General features: G+C 32.5%; 1 protein-coding gene across 4 annotated transcripts in view; it reads right to left on the bottom strand.

Annotated features, from left to right (window-relative positions):
• Positions 1–7,398: 7,398 nt before the first annotated feature.
• The window catches only part of LOC143231003 (nuclear exosome regulator NRDE2), a 36,203-nt gene continuing 24,134 nt past the window's right edge, over positions 7,399–19,467 (bottom strand). For 3 of the 4 annotated variants that reach the window (XM_076465424.1, XM_076465425.1, XM_076465427.1), the window contains 5 exons: positions 16,187–16,384; positions 14,434–14,570; positions 13,520–13,647; positions 12,006–12,077; positions 7,399–7,947 (listed from right to left, as the gene is read on the bottom strand). In XM_076465424.1, the coding sequence (XP_076321539.1) occupies positions 7,774–7,947; positions 12,006–12,077; positions 13,520–13,647; positions 14,434–14,570; positions 16,187–16,384 (709 nt within the window). In that variant the 3' untranslated portion in view covers positions 7,399–7,773. The remainder of the gene's footprint in view (positions 7,948–12,005; positions 12,078–13,519; positions 13,648–14,433; positions 14,571–16,186; positions 16,385–19,467) is intronic. The other variant, XM_076465428.1, reaches the window with a different exon arrangement.

The raw sequence follows: 19,467 nt of genomic DNA, 5'->3' as shown, positions 1-19,467 counted from the left end.
TGCCCGGGGCCATATAATAGATGCGAAGGTCCATGTTTCATGTCTCGATGACAGAAAATTTTGTTTTTTACTTTTGAGCTATGGATTTTTTTCACAGTTCCTGTTCGTTTAATTTATTTTTTTATTTAAAAGTGATAGACCACCTATTACTAACACATGGCTTTATCTAATCATATAATGGGATTGGACGGCACATTATAACTTTCCCATGGATGAAAGAGTAAACATGTTTGGTAATGGGATGTGCAAATTGCTAGCCCAGTTCTATGACACCTAGCCATGCCCTTTTAAGAATAATTGTCAAAGTCAACTATTCGATTAAAGTAATTCAGAAGTTGGCAGTGTGTGCTGTTGACTGTCTACCTTTTCTTTAGTCTTTTGGTTCAAAATTATGGACTGTTAATGTAGATAGCCCTTGTGTAACTTTGCACGGGTGTCCAAAACAAATAAACGAAATTCAAAAAACTTTAAGCATCTTTGATTGTTCAGTTATCATCAATGTGTGTGTATGTACCTACTGGATTTGCTGATGTAAACTAACTTGACATGACGTTACAGAGCAAAATGCACAGTGTGTATGTAATACGCAAACATCGCAGTTTCAACAATTTCAAAACTTAAAAACTGAATGTTTCTTTTTCCAAGTATAAACACATTTTTTCTTTAAAATTACAGTAACTGGGTGCCCAGTCTTGTCTTGTGCTAAACCTTTGTCATGTATGGTTGAATATCAGCCTAAGAACTGGACATACCTACGTTATCTAACTGGTCTTCAATAACTAGGCTAGCATAAAGGTTACATGAGGAAATAACGATGTTGGAGGTCCTTGCTTTCCTTTGCTATCTATGATGCAGATCTAATTACGTGTGTGTTTTCCCTTAATGATAGTCCTGAGAGTTTGAGAGCGAAGTGAAATGGAAGTGCTGTGCTTCCTATCTTTTATTCCCCCTGTAGCCAGCCAGAAGTTAGATCAATATACTCACTATCTTTCGAGATATCACAGGCGATACTCTGTAGTTTACGTTACTGTGAATAAAGTGAAACAACTGTTAGTCTTTCTTTAGGGGGGGGAGTCGATTTTGATTTATTCACAGTTTAGTCAATTAATTGAAATGAGTACATTTTATACTACAGACTAAATTATCGAGTCAGGTAAATAGTGTTATGAATGGAAGTTTGTTTGCAAGTCAGGTGAGTTTTTATGTTTGTACTCTTTTAATATTGTGAAATTAATTTCATTTTTAGTTCAAAGTATTCTCCACCAAGGAGAATGGCTTATAGTAGAAATGAAGGAAGCAGGAACTATAATGAGTCAACATCTGTGTATGTTGTACAACTAAAGATAATTTTTCTCTTGCATATGAGATTTTTTGCCACCCATTCAATGACCTTGTCTAACATTATTTTTCTGACCTCAGAACCAAGGAATTATGTTTTAACCCAGAACCTACTACGTAACTGAGGAGTCTGTGATGAACCACTTTTATGTCCTGTGCCAAGCGAGGCATTCTCTATAGGGTTCCAATATTGCTATTAATCAGCACAGTCTAGTCCCATGTCTTATTGAAGGAATCACTTATAAACAGATAAAAAATTTGGAATGCCTCTGGAAGATGAAATCCATCAGAAGTTGTTGTGTTTGTTGAAGCCTCTAGACACGAAGAGAAACTACTGCTGTTAATTTCATTGGCGTCTCTGTTACTTATGGCTGGAAAGCCAAACACATGCATTTATATTTACTGGTGTTGTCCAATGGTAGTCAGTTGAAATAACATACCCCTTTAGCCTTCAGGAATACTGCAGAGTGTCATTTATTTAAGCATTTTGAGCAAGTGATTATTGTAACAGCCATAGTCAAAGAGTAGGTGCCACAACACCTAAGTCTGATCTTGATGTACCAAAATTATATCAAGTATTTGGATGATGAGCAACTCACTGATTGGCACAGGGTTATTATTGACCTGCTCTGAGGGTCTGACTCCATGGGATATTGAGCTACCCAAAGGGCTGAATTCAAAGTGTGAGATGGTGGTCAACATAAGGATTTAGTTATGTACATAGATGATCTATAATGTTTAAACGGGGAAATTAAAAAAAAAAAAAACATAGCACTATCAGATCATGTGACAATAATCATACACAGATTTATCAAAGGATGTTATGGGTAAAACTATGTAGTACTCTTTGGCTGTTAAGAATATTTTAGCTCGGAAAGAGACCACTTCTATAATAATACTGTCCACATATGGTCATATAGAACAAATTGTTGGAAGAGTCAATATTAGTGGTTCTAAGCTGACGTTTCTTTGATATGTACTTCAGAGATATCGAAATAGTATTGAGATAACAATACTATACCTAATATTTCACTGGTTACTTGTTTGTTTGTTTGTTTTTGAATTTCGCACAAAGCTACTCGAGGGCTATCTGTGCTAGCCGTTCCTAATTTAGCAATATAAGACTAGAGAGAAGGCAGCTAGTCATCATCACCCACCGCCAACTCTTGGGCTACTCTTTTATCAACGAATAGTGGGATTTACCGTCACATTATAACGCCCCCACGGCTGAAAGGGCAAGCATGTTTGGCGCGAAGGGGATGTGAACCCGCAACCCTCAGATTACGTGTCGCACGCCTTAACACGCTTGGCCATGCCCGGCCCACTGGTTACTATTAGTTAGTCAGGAATATATAGATCCTGTTACCATGGTAGAATTGCTACTTCAATTACGGGTTGCTTGGACAATGACACTTTCATGCTATGTTTCATATTGTAGAAGAGGAAATATAACATTTTTCAGACAGTATAACTATTAGTAATCATTAATAATTCTAATACAGTCATAAGCTGAAAGATGTTCACAATATTTGCATTCTAAGCACTAATGTTCATTTTAAGGTAGACACAGAAGATTTTTACATGAACACTGATATTTCTTTTGTGAATGTATGTGCAAGTTTTTGTTTCACTTACACTCAAGACCACATCTTCAGGTGTATGAGGGCTCTTCAAAAAATACGCGGACTGACGTCATAAAACAAAATGTACTTTATTTAGAAGTTACAGGTCTGGGACCCTTTCAAAGCACTCTCCTCCCCAACGCACACACTTATCCCAATGGTGTTTCCACTTGTTGAAACAGTCCTGGTACGCTTCTTTTGTAATGTCCTACAGCTCCTTCGTCGCATTTGCCTTAATCTCGGGAATCGTCTCAAATCTTCTTCCTTTCAAGGGTCTTTTGAGTTTGGGGAACAAGAAAAAATCGCAAGGAGCAAGGTCAGATGAGAAGGGGGGGTTGGGGTGGGGAAGAACAGTGATCGAGTGTTTGGCCAAAAACTCACGAGTTCTGAGGCACAAATTTCGCAGCAACGCGGTGCATCTTCAATTTTTCGGTCAAAATCTCGTAACAAGATCCAACTGATATCCCACACTCTTCAGCAAGCTCCCTGACAATCAGACGTCGATTTGCCCGCACCAGGGTGTTGATTTTGTCGACGTGTGGGTCGTCAGTTGACGTGGAAGGACGTTCAGGACGCTCATCATCTTCAATGGACTGTCGACCATCCTTAAAACGTTCATGCCACTTGAAACATGCCGTACCCTTCATAGCAACATCACCGTAAGCCGTGTTAAGCATAGCAAAAGTTTCAGTCGCAGATTTTCCAAGTTTAACACAAAATTTCACAGCAAGTCGTTGCTCCTTCAGGTCATTCATTCTGAAATCCGCCAAACGAAAAAAATCGCACTTCACTTAAAACCGCGTAGCTCATACACAAATGAAGATATCTGCAATCGGGAAATGGCATCGTAATCAGCTGATCTGTGCGAACCTAGCGACACCAAGCGGATTCTCCTGGAACCAACTGGAGCCGCGCAATTCAAACAGCCCGCGTATTTTTTGAACAGACCTCGTACATTCATGCACAAGTATGCAAACATAGATACAATAGCTGAAAGACTCTTGCATAATTCTCTAAAATATTTCAATAAGAATTGGCACAAAAATGACTTAATGTGTGATCTCGACAGATATCACGTACATGATGTAAATGGTACTAAATACCTCTCCCCTTTTAACATATATTTAAGAAATGTAACACAAGCTGGCCACAATGCACTAGACACTTAGTCCTTGTTTCTTTTTATTTTTATAATTATTATTTTCTTTTTTTAATCATTATTATTATTTTTATTTTCTTCTCTTTTTGAATTATTATTCAAGTATTGAATAATAATAATTATTATTACTTTCTTTTCTGTGTGAGTGTTTGTGTTACTACAAGTAGTAGTAGCATTCTCTCAATCGAAAAAAAGGAGAAAAAATACAAAAAAATATATATATATGAAAATACAAAAAAAAAAAAAATTAAATGGAGAAAAAAAAAACAAAAAAAACTCCTTGTTCGTCCATGCATGGACTGAGCCCTGAAATGGACCTGAGTATGATGTTATACTTTTACTCTGGCCCAAAGCTTTAAAAAAAAACAAAAACAAAAAAAAAAACCCTAAAGACAGACGCTATAATCGTTCGGGAGGGAGGAAGAGGTCAAATGTACCTGACCCTCCTGGGTATTTAACAACATCAATACCCAAATACCCACACAGTCAAACTCGAACAGACCTCGTATACAGCAGTCTTTAAACAGTTTGGTGTTGTAGAAGGTTCTGTTCCACTTGATTTATTCTAAGTAAGTTTCTTTTTACATCAATTACATTGGATTTTTTAGCCCCAGACAGAGATATTATAGTAGACATTTGAACTACAGATGTTAGCAGTTGGCTAAAAATATTTTAGTGTGGTAGACCACATATTAGGTAAATACTGTAGTAATTGGCTTTGACCATGTTTTAAAAGAACATTCATACTCTGTATTTACTTACGATCAGTAAAAAATGTGCTGAGTTTATTTTTGAAACTGCAATTCATAAGTGTCTTTCAGTGAACGTTACTGTTTAATATACACCACATAAAGGGGGAAAAAACATATTTTTACTGACAAAGGTGTCCGAATACTGCACAGTTATCATTTTATCTTGAATAAAGAGATCTATTGCTGTTCCCATTATTCTAAGTAGTTCTGAATCACAATGTGCAAATCCGAACTAATCCTTACATAATATTTTCTCAGGATGTACTCTCTACAATTGTACTTCTATGGTATAAGTATAATATGAATGTAATGTTTTATATTATTACAGTTACTATTAACTCATAACAAAAGCAAATGATGTTGAAACGTTAGCTTTGAAATATTTGTCCCTTAAGTTTCGAAGAAGCATCCATTTCTGACCAAATCTGTTACCAATATACAGCATTCTAGCAGTTTTCTCTTCTTCCTTATTGGAAATGAAGCCCTGCTAAGTCAAACAATGGTGTAAAATCTTATCACGTGGATATCAAAATAACTTGCAAAATGTTCAACAGTTAAATGTAAGTGTCTGTACATCCTGTACAAAAGATGGAGATGTGCAGAATTAAAAGTTAAAAACTCAAGTAAAGATGTGACAGTAAAAATAAAGAACTTATGAAAACTTATATTTGAATAGCAATTAGATGAAAAACTACTTTTCTTTATATATTCTTAGAGCTCTCAACACAACAACTAAATCCATAGTAAATGCATGCAACTATATATGTAAATTTAATTATTAATGTCCTAAGATGATCTTCTATGCATGTTGCATGGAAAATATTAAACCATCTTAAACATATAAACAGAACCAAAGTTGCAATATTTAAAACTTCACTGTTCTAGTACATATTGTCATAAAGAACCTTGAGATTATTCAATCAATTTATACACTATCAATAATCATCGAATATGGTTGTGGATTTAAAAATTCAAGTTTGTCTTTTAAAATTAAAAGTCAGATAGAGAATGATTGTAAAGTAAGGAATGGTGTAGCTATGACAAATGAATGTCATGGTTGTAAGCCTTTAATAACACTATGTAACACAATTTTTACTTGTCTTGTTCCTGAGCAGAAAGTGTTATTTCCCAATTGCTTATGCCTAAAGTAAATGGAAAAGACCTGTTTTTCTCTTCAAACTTTGCTTTTATGACCTGGGAGCGTAGAACACAAACATGATGGGAGGGGCTGATACATGAAAGTAATTTACTTACAGTCACAAATCTCGAAAAACTACTCACTTCTAAACATTTCTGTTTATTTTTGTATAACTTTAGTATAAATACATGTAAATCTTGATTCATATGTCGTTTTATTCAGACCTTATGTAAATGAAAATATGCAAATTTGCCCATTTTTACATAGAAAATAGGTTAATTTCTAGGTTTCATTATCCAGGTCACAAAAGCAAAGTTTGAAGGGAATAATGACCATTTTCTGTACTTTTATAACATAAGCAATTAAAAAATACACATACTATCCAGGAACAAAATTTGTGTTACATAGTGTAATATACAAACTGAATAAACTGTTATTCTGGTGTATCCAGATAAATGTTTCCAAATTTTAGTACAAGATGAACAAAATATATAGAACATTCACTTGTGCTAATCTTATTGTGATATGCATTACATGACTGAATGTCAGTCCAAGGACAGTAAGTATCTTCTCTTGTGACATCTATATTGGTAAGTTGTTGAACAGGCTTTAAGTAACTCGTGGTCTTGTAGGAGGACTGGAATATTACAAGTCGTGGTTTCATTCTTCTGTTAAAATAAGACTGCTCTATTGACATGTGAGGTTTGGAAATGTAGGATTTACGAGATAGTATGAAACAAAATAATCCCAAACAAATGTTACTTTCCAGCTCTCCCACTTCTTATTGGTCATTTTGTATTATAATGTGAAGTTCTGATGTTGTGCATCCTACCTTACTGTCATTTTACAGTGAGAAGATAAAACAATATAAACTTAAGTGTCCTGCAGAAATCATAATTTATAGCTGGTAGTTTATGATACCACAAATAAAGTTTTAGTTGTTTGAAAGTAAAATAACTTTGTCAGTATCTTCCTTTCAGGTTAAGTTCAACTTAATCATATTCTTATACAAATTCCTCAAAAGCAGCTGTTATTGTTGTTGTCTTGTAATTTACCCCTATTACGTGCACCTCAGATTATCACTACAGTTACACTGTAGTGAGATTCTATGATAGTGTACCTCGTCTTATAGCTGTTCTCACTTTTAGAACTATGTTAAGTAAAAACCACAATGTTAAAATAGCTCAGCACTAGGTCATTTATTAATTACAAATAATGAGTGTGATTAAACACTATCCTGGTGTGAAAATGAAAAATTATTTTTTCTTTAGAAAAGGGAAGTCTTTTTCATTATGGCTAATGCACAATAAACACAGTCTTATGTTTCTTTAATTTTAGGAAAAAACATACTCTAATGCCAGAGGAACTAACATGAAAATTTCCAAAAACTAAAGTTTGACAGACCAGTTTATTCATCATTACATTTTACAACAAGCACAATATATACAAAATATATACATAATTATCCCCCACACAAATATTGTACAGATGTTCTCAACATTTTTAAAAATAGTATTAACACGACTATTTACCTAATGCCAACAGTTCCTACATGTCATATTAACATGGCCATTTCCCTAATGCCACCAACTCCTGTATGTAATTTTGGTCTATATAATATGTATTTATAACACACATATACATCAAACATAATGTACATTTAAGATGTTTAATTATTTATTTCAACTTTCATTCATTCAGATATTTTATACACATTACTTGAAGGATGATAAGTTTAGGTGAAGTAGAAAAAATGTCAAAATCCTACACATCCTCAGCAGGTTGTTGTTTGGCTTCATCTTTACTTTTCCCATGATGTTCCTGTAACATTTCAATTTCCTCTAGTGGTGTGCGTACTCTTATTTCCTTCTCGATCATTATGTCATGTATTTCATCCAATTTATTTGGAAAATATGCAATACCATCCATATATAGATCCTAAAGTATGAAATATACATATATGTATAATACACATAATGAAAATGTTTTGACAGTATAACAGATCTAGGTTTTACTTTTATAATTTCACTAAAGCTTTGCACATACTAACCATTATCCCTCCTCTTTAACCTCTTCTTTAACATTAATTGTGTTTTTTCAACACTCTTATGTACATACAACCCATATCTTCTTCCCAATAAGCCCCAATTTTTCCATTCCAGTTATATGGAGCACTTGTACAAACTGCATACACCCTGATACCTAATATTGTGGTTAAAACTGACAAACTGAGGGCAAAATGACAGCAGGATTTTCATTTGTCTCTTGCTAAAGATACAAGACATAATGAAAACAGTTCATTTGAGAAACAAAAATAGGCTGCAGGCAATAAGAGAATAAAACCACCACTGTTACAACTTCCAAAGTTTGTGAAGCAATAATTTTCACCTGTTTGACCATTAGACATTTTTTGATATTTATAGAAAGCTAAATACAAATGATACACTATTTACTGCAATAAAACAATTAACTATCTTGTTCACGACCAAGGCTATCTAGCTGAAGTACACAGATGATTAGCCAGAACAAAATAGTAAAATAAGCTGTAACAATGAAATAAGCACACAAAGAAACAAAGCAACAAAAACTTCTAAGTACAGTGAAGCTTAGTTTTGATTAAAATTTAATACTTTTCTCGACCATATTTTTACATATTGAATGTTTAATGAACATTTATGTCTTGTTAAGATGATTTCAGATGTTAGGACCAACAAGAACCACTGACTGACAGACCACTCATACATCTGTATAACTTACAAGCTTTCTCAAAAGCTCTTTCTCTTTCCCCCTCACTTGAATTATTTACATTGTATTCATTCTTTATTTTTTAATTGGTGAAAATAGAAAAGTTACATAACAAATATTTTAAGCCATTAATAACAACCAAAAGAAGCTTAGTTGGAAACTAAAAGCTTGATCTGATATGTAGGTAACTACTACATTCTAACATCTGTATATCAATGATATTAGGTTTGAGCCAAATATAACCTTTGGTCACATGAGCTCATTGTAAAAAAAACAACAAAAACCTAATTATACAAGTTTTTATCAAAACTGTACTGAAGACATCAGGTTATCATAAGCCTTTCAGAATGGTTAACATGAAGTTTACTTTCATTTATATCTATCAACTATCATAATACCTTATCCAACGTGAGCCACATTTGATTATTTTCTAATATAATTACTAAATATTTGACAGTTTTGATACAGCCAAATTTACTCCCTGTAAAGTACCATAAAACTAGTTTCAGTGAAATGACTAGTTGATCTACAGCCACATTATAATGGGGTGCCACATTGCAGAAAATATTTTTGTTCATATGACTGTTAAAGTGAAACATCTTAACTTGTGTTACTAACAGTGTAAGGATAAAAATATATAAAATATTTGAAGAAAACTTTGATATTAAGAAGATTAAATGGTCTGTCCCTTTATATTAAATAATGTCTACAAGTTTAACATCTATCCTTTACTTATCTAACATTTTACTGACTTCATGTACAAATTATTAAATGCTACTATAATGGAGGAATGGTGTGGCTCTCTATATATCCATCTAGCTATGTACATGGCCCAGCATGGTCAGGTGGTTAGGGCGCTCAACTTGTAATCTGAGAGTCGCAGGTTAGAATCTCTGTCACATCAAACATGCTCGCCCTTTAAGCCGTGGGGGCATTATAATGTTATGGTCAATCCCACTATTCATTGGTAAAATAGCAGCCCAAAAGATAATGATGGATGGTGATGACTAGCTGTCTTCCCTTTAGTCTTTCAATGCAAAATTAAGGACAGCTAGTGCAGATAGTTCTCATATAACTTTGCACAATATTTCAAAAAACAAACAATCTATGTAAGTGCCCAAAATAATAAAAACAATGGTGCTATCTGTCCTGCTGAAATATGATTCAATCTTCTCAGCATTCATTGAAGTTTATATGTGGTGCCATCTAGCAAACAGCACAACAAACAAAAATCCTTGAAGTACTTCAAACTTTGGATTTTCCATATGGTACTCACAACAACTATTGCTTTATCACAGAACACAATTTCAAATAAAAGCATGTGTCTCCTCATGATAAGAACATGACTCTCACAAGAACTGTACACAAGGGTTTGATCATTACTGATGTAATTTTTAAATACAGTACTGACAAACTGGAGTTCTTAAAAAATATGTTTTTAATAAAAGGTAGCACTTTTAACATATAAAACATTATAGTATATACAAGTAGCTAGTATAAACATCAGAACATTGAAGTGTAGATACTTTTATTATAAGTCAAACACTTTCTGATGATGGCTTAAACTTCAGTAAGTTGAAACATGTTGTTATGACACTGTAGATATATACTCATTTTTAAATGTCCAGTGCTGTAACACAAAAATAAATTGATTTCAAAGCAAGAGTACCAGAATTGGGAGATGGAGTAGTGAAGTGAATAAAAATAATGTCAGCACAACACTAACAGGCAAATGCTAAAAATAAGATTTCCAACCTTCTTTATCTGTTACCTCTCTCCTTCTTGTTATTGTTAATAAACTACTATTCTTGATATTCACTGTCAGTGAAGCTGGATCTCAAACTATAAACACTTTGAAGCCATCAATCAATGGATAACCCAGCCATCTGGATACTTATTAAACTAATAAAGGATAGAAAATCCATTCTGTGGAAGATGCAGATGAATATGACATACTCAAAAATAAAGATATTGAGATAATGAATTTATGGTCAAAAACAACTTGGAAGAAAGATCTCAGTGGAGGTAGAACATATGAGAAAAAAACTAATAAAATGACATTTGAAGCTATTCAATTTTAGTTACAATTAATATTATTACAAGATTTGTATCTTTACAATGTTGGATGAGGTATTTGTACAGTACAGAGCAAATCTACCAGAGTTCAAAGATCACACAGATTTTATTACTTTCACAAATAATACTTTATATTATTTACTAAAATCACTTCATAAAATAAAGAAGCTGTTAATTTTTTTATTAAACCACTGAATCTACTATGACACATTAATAATTTCTAATTAACATATGAGAGAAGACTTGCACTGTATTTTCCCAGAGCAAAATAAACTACCCAAATATAGATAAATACTTCCATAAGTAAAAATAAATTTATGTTTGACTATTTTTACTTACTACTACTTATTCTATTTTTACAGCTTAGAAAAGAGAAATAGATCTTTTTTATGACTTGGTAAGTTTAAGTTGGAGAGTTTTCAGAAGGTTTACTGGTGGGTGGGTAAACATACCAAGTTGCTTGTTTGGTAAATGTTACTTGTTATGATGAACATGACTGAAATTGATGATTTTCCAAACAAAAGCTTCCACAAAACTACATTATACTCAAAATGTTGAACATGGTTGAAGTTCATTTGAACTCTTACTTTCAAATACCTCAAGATGAAAAAGTAGTTTGGGTGGAAAACTCAGAATCTTCCACTTGAAGCCGATTTTTATCTAGAACGACACAAAATTCTAATTTCTATGCAAATAAAAGTGATTACTCAACACTGTTTTGTAATTTTGATTTATATAATGCACCTGGGCTAAATCTAAAGTGAATAATATAGTCTAGTGAGTTCTTTAATGGATTAACCTAACTCATGGTGGACATGCACAATATAATTACAACTTAAGAGTATGGTTACTTTTCCAATTAGCTTAATACTGATGAGATTCCATACCTGAGATTAGGTTTAGTATTTTTCTGTAAATGTTATAAATCCAAGAAGACACTTTAGTTGTTAGAAAAAAAAAGGTCAGCTTCAAGTGGAGAAAAAGGAAAATTGGCAGGAATTCAAATTAAAGAGAGAATACTAAAAAAAATTATTTATGGAAACCATGCCCAACAGAGAGAAAAAGAGAAAAAAAGATTTTGAATTGAACAAACATTACTTTTTCTTCCAATTTTTAAATTATTCGCCATTAAAATTTTGTTGTGACCAAAAAAACAAGACACACTATAACAGTACCTTGGCCCATGGGCACTGCTGCAAAGCTCGATAAAAAATTACTTCTGTTCTCGTACAGTTTTGTTGTTCTACCTATAAAAAATAGAGAGTTAATTTAAATGAGGGGTAGAACTTAGCATATATCATACTTTAAAAGAATCTTTGTAAGAACCATGATTAATCAACCGAGAATTACGGATTTCAAAATACAAGCATTTTCACATTTTGTTACTAATGATGTCTTCCAAACAAAATGCAATACAGTTAAATTGCTGATATAACCTTGTTATATGTCAATCTCAGAATCATGTTTTGTACTTTACTAAAGTCATATAATAGAAAGTAACCTGAAGAATACTTTTTCACTGCTTCTCTTGACATATCAAAACACTGTTATGAAATCATTTTACATGTAAATGTTGTAATTTTGCAACCAGCTCAAGTTTCAAGCACCATTACATGGTTTGCATTCCAAAAATAAAGTCCAGTGCCAGACTTAAGTAGAACCACTTCAACCAAAAAAAAAAACAGTTTTTATACTCTCCAGAGCAGATTGTAAGTTTGAAATCACATTTAAAAAAACAACATTTTGCCTTACACTGTCACATGCAAATACAAATTGATAACCAAAAAGATAACATACAACAATTAAAAACTGGCTTAACAATGGTAATATTGTGTGTTATCACATGAAAGAAATTAGAGTGACTGAGCAACAGAAAATCACAAGCTATCGAAAACACACAAAATTAGAAATAATAATATCGACTACAAAGGCCAAGAATTATTTCTGTTTACCTTAGATTTATAAAATTGAATCAGAAAAAAATCCTTTTAGAATTTATGATCAAAGAAACTACTATCTACATTTTATCTATTGTAACATTTTATTAGAGAGCACTGGCAAGTAAAAAATAATATAACTAGTTTTACTTCTCAAAATAATATAACTAGTTTTACTTCTCAAAATAATATAACTAGTTTTACTTCTCAAAAAGTGTAACAAAATATGTCATGTTTAATTTCTCAAAAACAACCAGGGAACTAATTTAAGGCTTAATTTGTAACAAAATATATGTCAGACAGGAAACAAATCTTCCAAAACCTCAGTCGTGGGCTGTATGACATTACTATCCTGCAGCTTGAGGCCTTAAACCAACTATAACAAAATTTTAATGTAACATATTAGAACTACAGATAACATTTTTGTCATCTTGTTCATAATTGTCAAGCTCTATACCACTGAAAATATTACTACACCAGAATAATTTAATATTTTAACTACACTACATACCTCTATACAACACAATTTAAACAATTTTTCATAAACACAGCTTTTTATTCTTGGCAACTGTGGCAATCAAACATCAATTAGTGAAATTTTTCTGTGAAACCACTTTTTGTTAGGTAAAAAATGTACAGATAATAATATTAATAATCAATTAACTATACAGAAAGCATGGATCAAAACTGTATCTTAAGAAATAATTATAAAAGTGTAAAAACAATTACAGAGATGTAGTACACCAATTTACCTCAAACTTTAAGTACCACCTCCACAACCCAACACAATGACGGGAAGGTGATTCATCAAGTGCCCTTTCAAACAGAGATCTTATTCTCCATGTAACCCCACAGTCTGGAACTGAAGGCACTATGGATCCTATAATTTAAAGAAACTTGACTTACTTTAGCGTAGATTAATATAAACTTCTAAGCACTACACCTCAATAATTATCACACTTCTGGTACAGTTTGAGAAATCACACTTCATTGAATATCTTAGTTAAAAAACTAAACGAAGAAATACTGAGTATCTTGTGAGTATCAATGGCAGATATTTTACAACACATGGATCACTAATAACAAAGAGAATATTTGTGAACTGAATATCTACAGAACAATCTTCTTTTTGTTTTAAATATATACATACAAGAATTATTTTTAAATTTAAAAAATATCAAGAGAGTAATTATGCTCTTTAATAAAACTGCAACAGTACTATTAATTTTACACGAAAGCAAAGGCAAATAGACTGACAGATTTTTTATGGATGAAAGTCTTAGGTTTTTATTTCCCAAGTTTTAAAATCCACTTTGCTTACATTTGAAGCTAGAAATTACAAATATATGACAACATACTTCTGAAAATCAGTAAAGTGTGTAAACTATCTGTTAGTTCTTCAAGAAGCCAGTCTACTAAAAGAGATGCATCTACCACATAACAGAGAAGTATCTACATTTCCATGACCTCTGGCAAGAATGTTTTCACAAGTACTTTATTTTCATGTAAAATGTGTCCTTAATTGTAAAACAAATACTATTTGTGGCTTTTCTCTGTTTTCTTTAGAACAGCAGTTTGTGAACATCCTAATATTAAAATAAGATGGTAGTTAAAAGAAAAACTTTTATTGTGATAAAATAAAAGATAACCATAGAAACATGCTAACCTGATGGGTTCTTATCATTGCATGTTGTTTCAATTTCCTTAGAGATTTTATCTTGCCTCTTGTGTTCTGCATACACTGCAAACATCCACATTATTGGTGAAGTCTTGTCTGGGAACTTCAATATGTCATTGAAAAACCTATTACACAATAGAAAATGCTTTTTCTGACCATAGCAATATTGATATGGAAACTTTAACAAACATTTAAGGATGCAAATAAATTTTAGATGACATAAACCAAAACCTTCCATGTAATTTTACCAAGGTACTATTTAAAAAATGCATAATAGTTATAAAGTTAAAAAAAATAATAAGAAGCCCTCCAAGAAGCTTTCATGATCTCTTTACTTGAAAGAAACTTGTATACAACAAAATAACTAGTCTCTTAACAGAGAACTTATATTTTTTTAAAATAACTTAACAGGCTCTGATAAAAAGTTAATATTAATTAACTGTAATGCAAGAACAGATAGTTAACCAAATTATTGTTACATTTACTCATAATAATGCAAACTGTATGTAATAATTTGGTTTTTAATTTGGTTTTATGACTCCACAAATACTACAAAAACATTACTGGGCACAATTATCTTCAATAATCCATCACTATATGCAAGTTTTCTGGATATGACTTTGTCTAATTTGTTCTGCTGAATAAACTGTAAACAAATGAGGAAATCACAGTATGTAACATACTGTATTTATCTTACTGGTCTATTGTATCCACTTTATTTGGAGAAGTAAACAATGAACCCATCAAGTTGAAACACTGATGTAGAAGGTATCTTTCTAGCCTATAGCAAAATATGAACATGGAGGTAGGCCAGAAGGACGCTCACAAAATAAAATAATCAGAGTCATTACAATACACAAGAAAAAAAAGACAAAGTCATAAACCTGAATTATGAGCATAACAAAAAGAAAAGAATGAGCTTCCTGCTCCTCAATGATGGGATAAGAGCCAGAAGGGAAAGTTGTAGAAGAGCTAGCAAAAATTGTCAACAAGCAGTGTAGATGCCACAAAAGGCAATAAAACAGAGTAATGTGTGATCTGGAATTTACAAGTGAGCAGAAGGAACCAACCACCTCATCCATGATAGTGGTAACATCATAACTAAAAACATCAGCAATGAAGATGTCATGCCATGGTTCACCATCATTCAATAACATTGTAGTAATTTAATATCTCCAAAACCTGTTACACACCATCCATTAGCTCCAAGGACATATAAGAGGTCTCTCGTTGCTGCCGATTCACTTGAAAAGAAATGCCTGAAGAGAAATGTATGGACCTGAAACTTTTTTCCTATTCTTTTATAGACTGTTTAGGCAGAGTATTCATGAGAAGTAAACTGGAAGGGACAGCAACTGCCTGTTATAAAAAACACAGGAGAAGACAAAAGATAGAAAACGTCTGGAATGTCACCCTCTTCACTCTATTTTTCTATCATTTTTTTATGAATTTATTGTCTGAAGTAGCACAAAAAAGATAAGTGTTAGCTGGAGAAAATGAAGTTGCAATCAGGTGGTTGAAAAGAAAGTAGGACCAAAAAAAGAAAGGCCCTCTATCAAAGTGATAGGAAACTTAAAAAAAAAAAACACAACATTTCTGAAATCCTGTTGCACAAGTTTATAAAAAAACAGTCTTACTTTTATATTAACAAGGATCTATTTCATGGTAAGGTATCTTTATAAAACAATTTTGTTCCATCATTCTGTCAAGAAACAAATAATTTTTAAATGTTTCTTCCTACCTTCTCAGTCTTCCTGTCACCAGTGAGTTTGTCTCCATATTTACCAAGCCTGCTAAAAACTGAGAGTTAGATGGAAAAGTTGTAATTGCTTCAGTTAAATGTGATCTCAGAGATTTGAGAGGAACTAGTGGGTGCTGACTGTCATAGGTTATTAGGTTTATATATACTTCATATAAATTCTCCTTAAGTAGTTTAGACCTACATATAAAGATAAATTTACATAAATTAGAAACCAAAACTGTTTTCACTCAATATAAACATGGTTCATTACTTCTTTTCTATCAAAATCTGGGAAAAACGTTCATTTAAACTAACACCTTCCTCTTAAAGTCCTTAATACCAAAGTTATTAAATTCAAACTGCATATATTCTACAATACAGTAATGTTACTTCTTTGGATCATAGTTGTGAATATTTTTTCTTTAGTTAATATTTGAAGCACACTTTTTTTCTGTGTACTAATTAATTATTAAGAAACTTGGGAAATAATATTAATACTTTTATAAATAAAAAATAAACCACAACACAGTAAACTGTAACAACCCTATCAAAACATACTACAAATTTCTTTGAAAACTATGTCTTAGAGTTATGAGGATACATCCAAAACTAAACACCATTTTGTCAAGGTTTATTGTGCTTCTTATATTATTTCCAGCATAAGCAACTGCCCATACTTATATAAATAACTACAGAAATCAATTTATTTTGACCAAACGTTTAAGTCATAGTTTGGAATTGTTTCTTACAACATACACTACTAAGTTGATTGAAAGTTACATTACAACACAGAATTATATCGTTAGGTTTAAATTAAAAATTGTACATTCTATCAGGCTAACTAAATACATTAATGTTTACATTAAAGTAAATTTCAAATAAAGTATGTCTGTGATATACTGAAAGCTAGGTTTCTTTGGTGTCAACAACCAACAACCAAAATTCTAAACGTGCTTGACACAATGCAGAGCATGCATCAACTTACCAATCATTCTCCACTCTTCACCTTTCACGACTCACTGCTCATGTCAGCATATCTCACATAAAATCTTCTTTCTCACCATAATACAGATTTTCTTATTGACAACTTTGCTGTGAACTTCACTCACTATATCTGCTTTGGAAGTTTTACTTACATAGTCTGTTTCTAGAGTTCAGGTAGATCCTGTGGTGGCACTGTATCTCAGAATGGCTGGTATGGGTATTAACACTTTTATTGATAAGGAGAGAACAACGTTTCGACCTTCCTAGGTCATCTTCAGGTTAAAAAGATGATCTAGGAGGGTCAAAATGTTCTTCTCTCCTTATCAATAAAAGTGTTAATACCCATACCAGCTGTTCTGAGATACATTTTTATTTCAAGTGGGTTTCTCGTCATCAAGAATTATTTCACTGTGGTGGCACTGTTGTTCATCACTGACTAAAGTTATTCAAGGCCATTATTTACGAATTGCCTGCTCAACCTACCTACCCTTTTCTTATGATGATACAAGAGAGAGAAAAACAGTAAAGCAACCTTTTTCTCAAACTTATTCACTCTCACCACTATGATCAAGATCTATTAGCTACACATTTGTGTAGAAGCTTCCACTAATCTAATCTTGCTGTTATCTTCTCAATTTTTTATTTTTCAATCCCTCATCCTCCCCTGTTTACTTTTCATTGATGTCAGCTATTATTACTTATTCCCATTCAGTCTCTTACACACGCTCAGTTGACCATCCAGCTGACTACATCTATGAGGTAGCTCATCCACAATTCCACATCTCATTCAGTATCAACACAGTATTTGACATATCTGGGATTTTTGATCAACAGAATTCAAGGAACACCTAAACCAGCTCTTACTACAAGTCTTGGAGTCTTATGTTCATATTCTTCTGTTTTCTGCACACTTACTATCAAAGACATCCTTTTTCGCTTTTGGGAAGATGACTTCATGTCACAAAGTCATTCCCTTGAGATACACTCGCATGACACCTCCAATGGAATTTTGTTCTTCAATGGCATTTACCTTCAAACACATTATCTTCTTAGGGAATTTCCCTTGCTACCACTACTGTTGATTATCTTTAATTTTGGTTTTATTGACTGCTTATTACTGCAGTTTCCACTTCTCTTCCCCTTGATATAGGTCTACATGATTTAAGAGCTGCCTTTCTTGATGTATAGGGTGCTGGTTTTAACATAGTGTTTTAGATTCCTGGTTTCATTAGGAATAAGAATGTGACTATTTTTTAGATCTTTGAGCAGTTTAACATGCTTCTGAAAAGTTCAAACACTAGTTACACCACCACTGTGTTTTAGTTCAAACACATTGAAAAGTTCCTACACTTGTTACACAACCACCGTGTTTTAGTTCAAACACATTGAAAAGTTCCTACACTTGTTACACAACCACTGTGTTTTAGTTCAAACACACTTTCTAACAATGATGGTGTGTATCAATAATCAGGAAAAAATTCAATTCTGTAGCCTATGCCTTGTTTTGGCACCATTCACATCATACCTATCTCAGAGTCTATCATGCAACGTGTTATGAACATTCTTGTGGATTATCTTTATAGAGATATCATTGGCTTTTTCCTACAGAATAGGTGTCTCACCCTTCAGATTTTTAATGGTTGTGCAATGCCTTCCTCATCTCCTAACACATTTCTCTAAAATGGCAGACAACCATTTTTTTTCCACATTACTCGTCTTCAGTTCCACTCAGATTCTCCAGCAATGGATCCTTTAACCCTCTCTCTCCAACTATCCTTTCTGTGCATGTCATGAGGTTTTAGTAGCTTACATTCAGAATTTAATTAAATGACTTTATTTATGTTATATTAATTAGTATAACATAAAACTGTGGATTAATAATCACTATATTAATAGTATACAAGTTTTAAGTTCTTAATTTTATAAGGCAATATTTTAAAAAATCCAAAATTTTCCCTAGTGCAAGAAATGTTACATATTTTCTCTTACTTTATTCACTATGTCTCCAATAAGTATGAAATTTAATGTAAATTATAAAATTGTCATTGCTCAGACAAACCATAATTTTTATAGCCTTCAGTCTTGTTTGGTTACTGAGTCATCAAATAGAAATCAGACTCCTTCTTGCCACACCAACCTGTCCCATCCTTCTCTCTTTTAAGATTTCTTAGTAGTTTTAACTTATGCTTAATATTATATTATGTATAATGAATAAAAAGCTAAGATTTTCATCTATCAGATGATATATTAAATTGTTTTCTAAACAGAGAATTGTCAGTTTCTCAGTAAGTACAAGC

The sequence above is a fragment of the Tachypleus tridentatus genome, chromosome 10 (genome assembly GCF_004210375.1).
Source record: "Tachypleus tridentatus isolate NWPU-2018 chromosome 10, ASM421037v1, whole genome shotgun sequence".
Classification (NCBI taxonomy): domain Eukaryota; kingdom Metazoa; phylum Arthropoda; class Merostomata; order Xiphosura; family Limulidae; genus Tachypleus; species Tachypleus tridentatus.
This window is presented reverse-complemented; position numbering and strand designations above follow the sequence as displayed.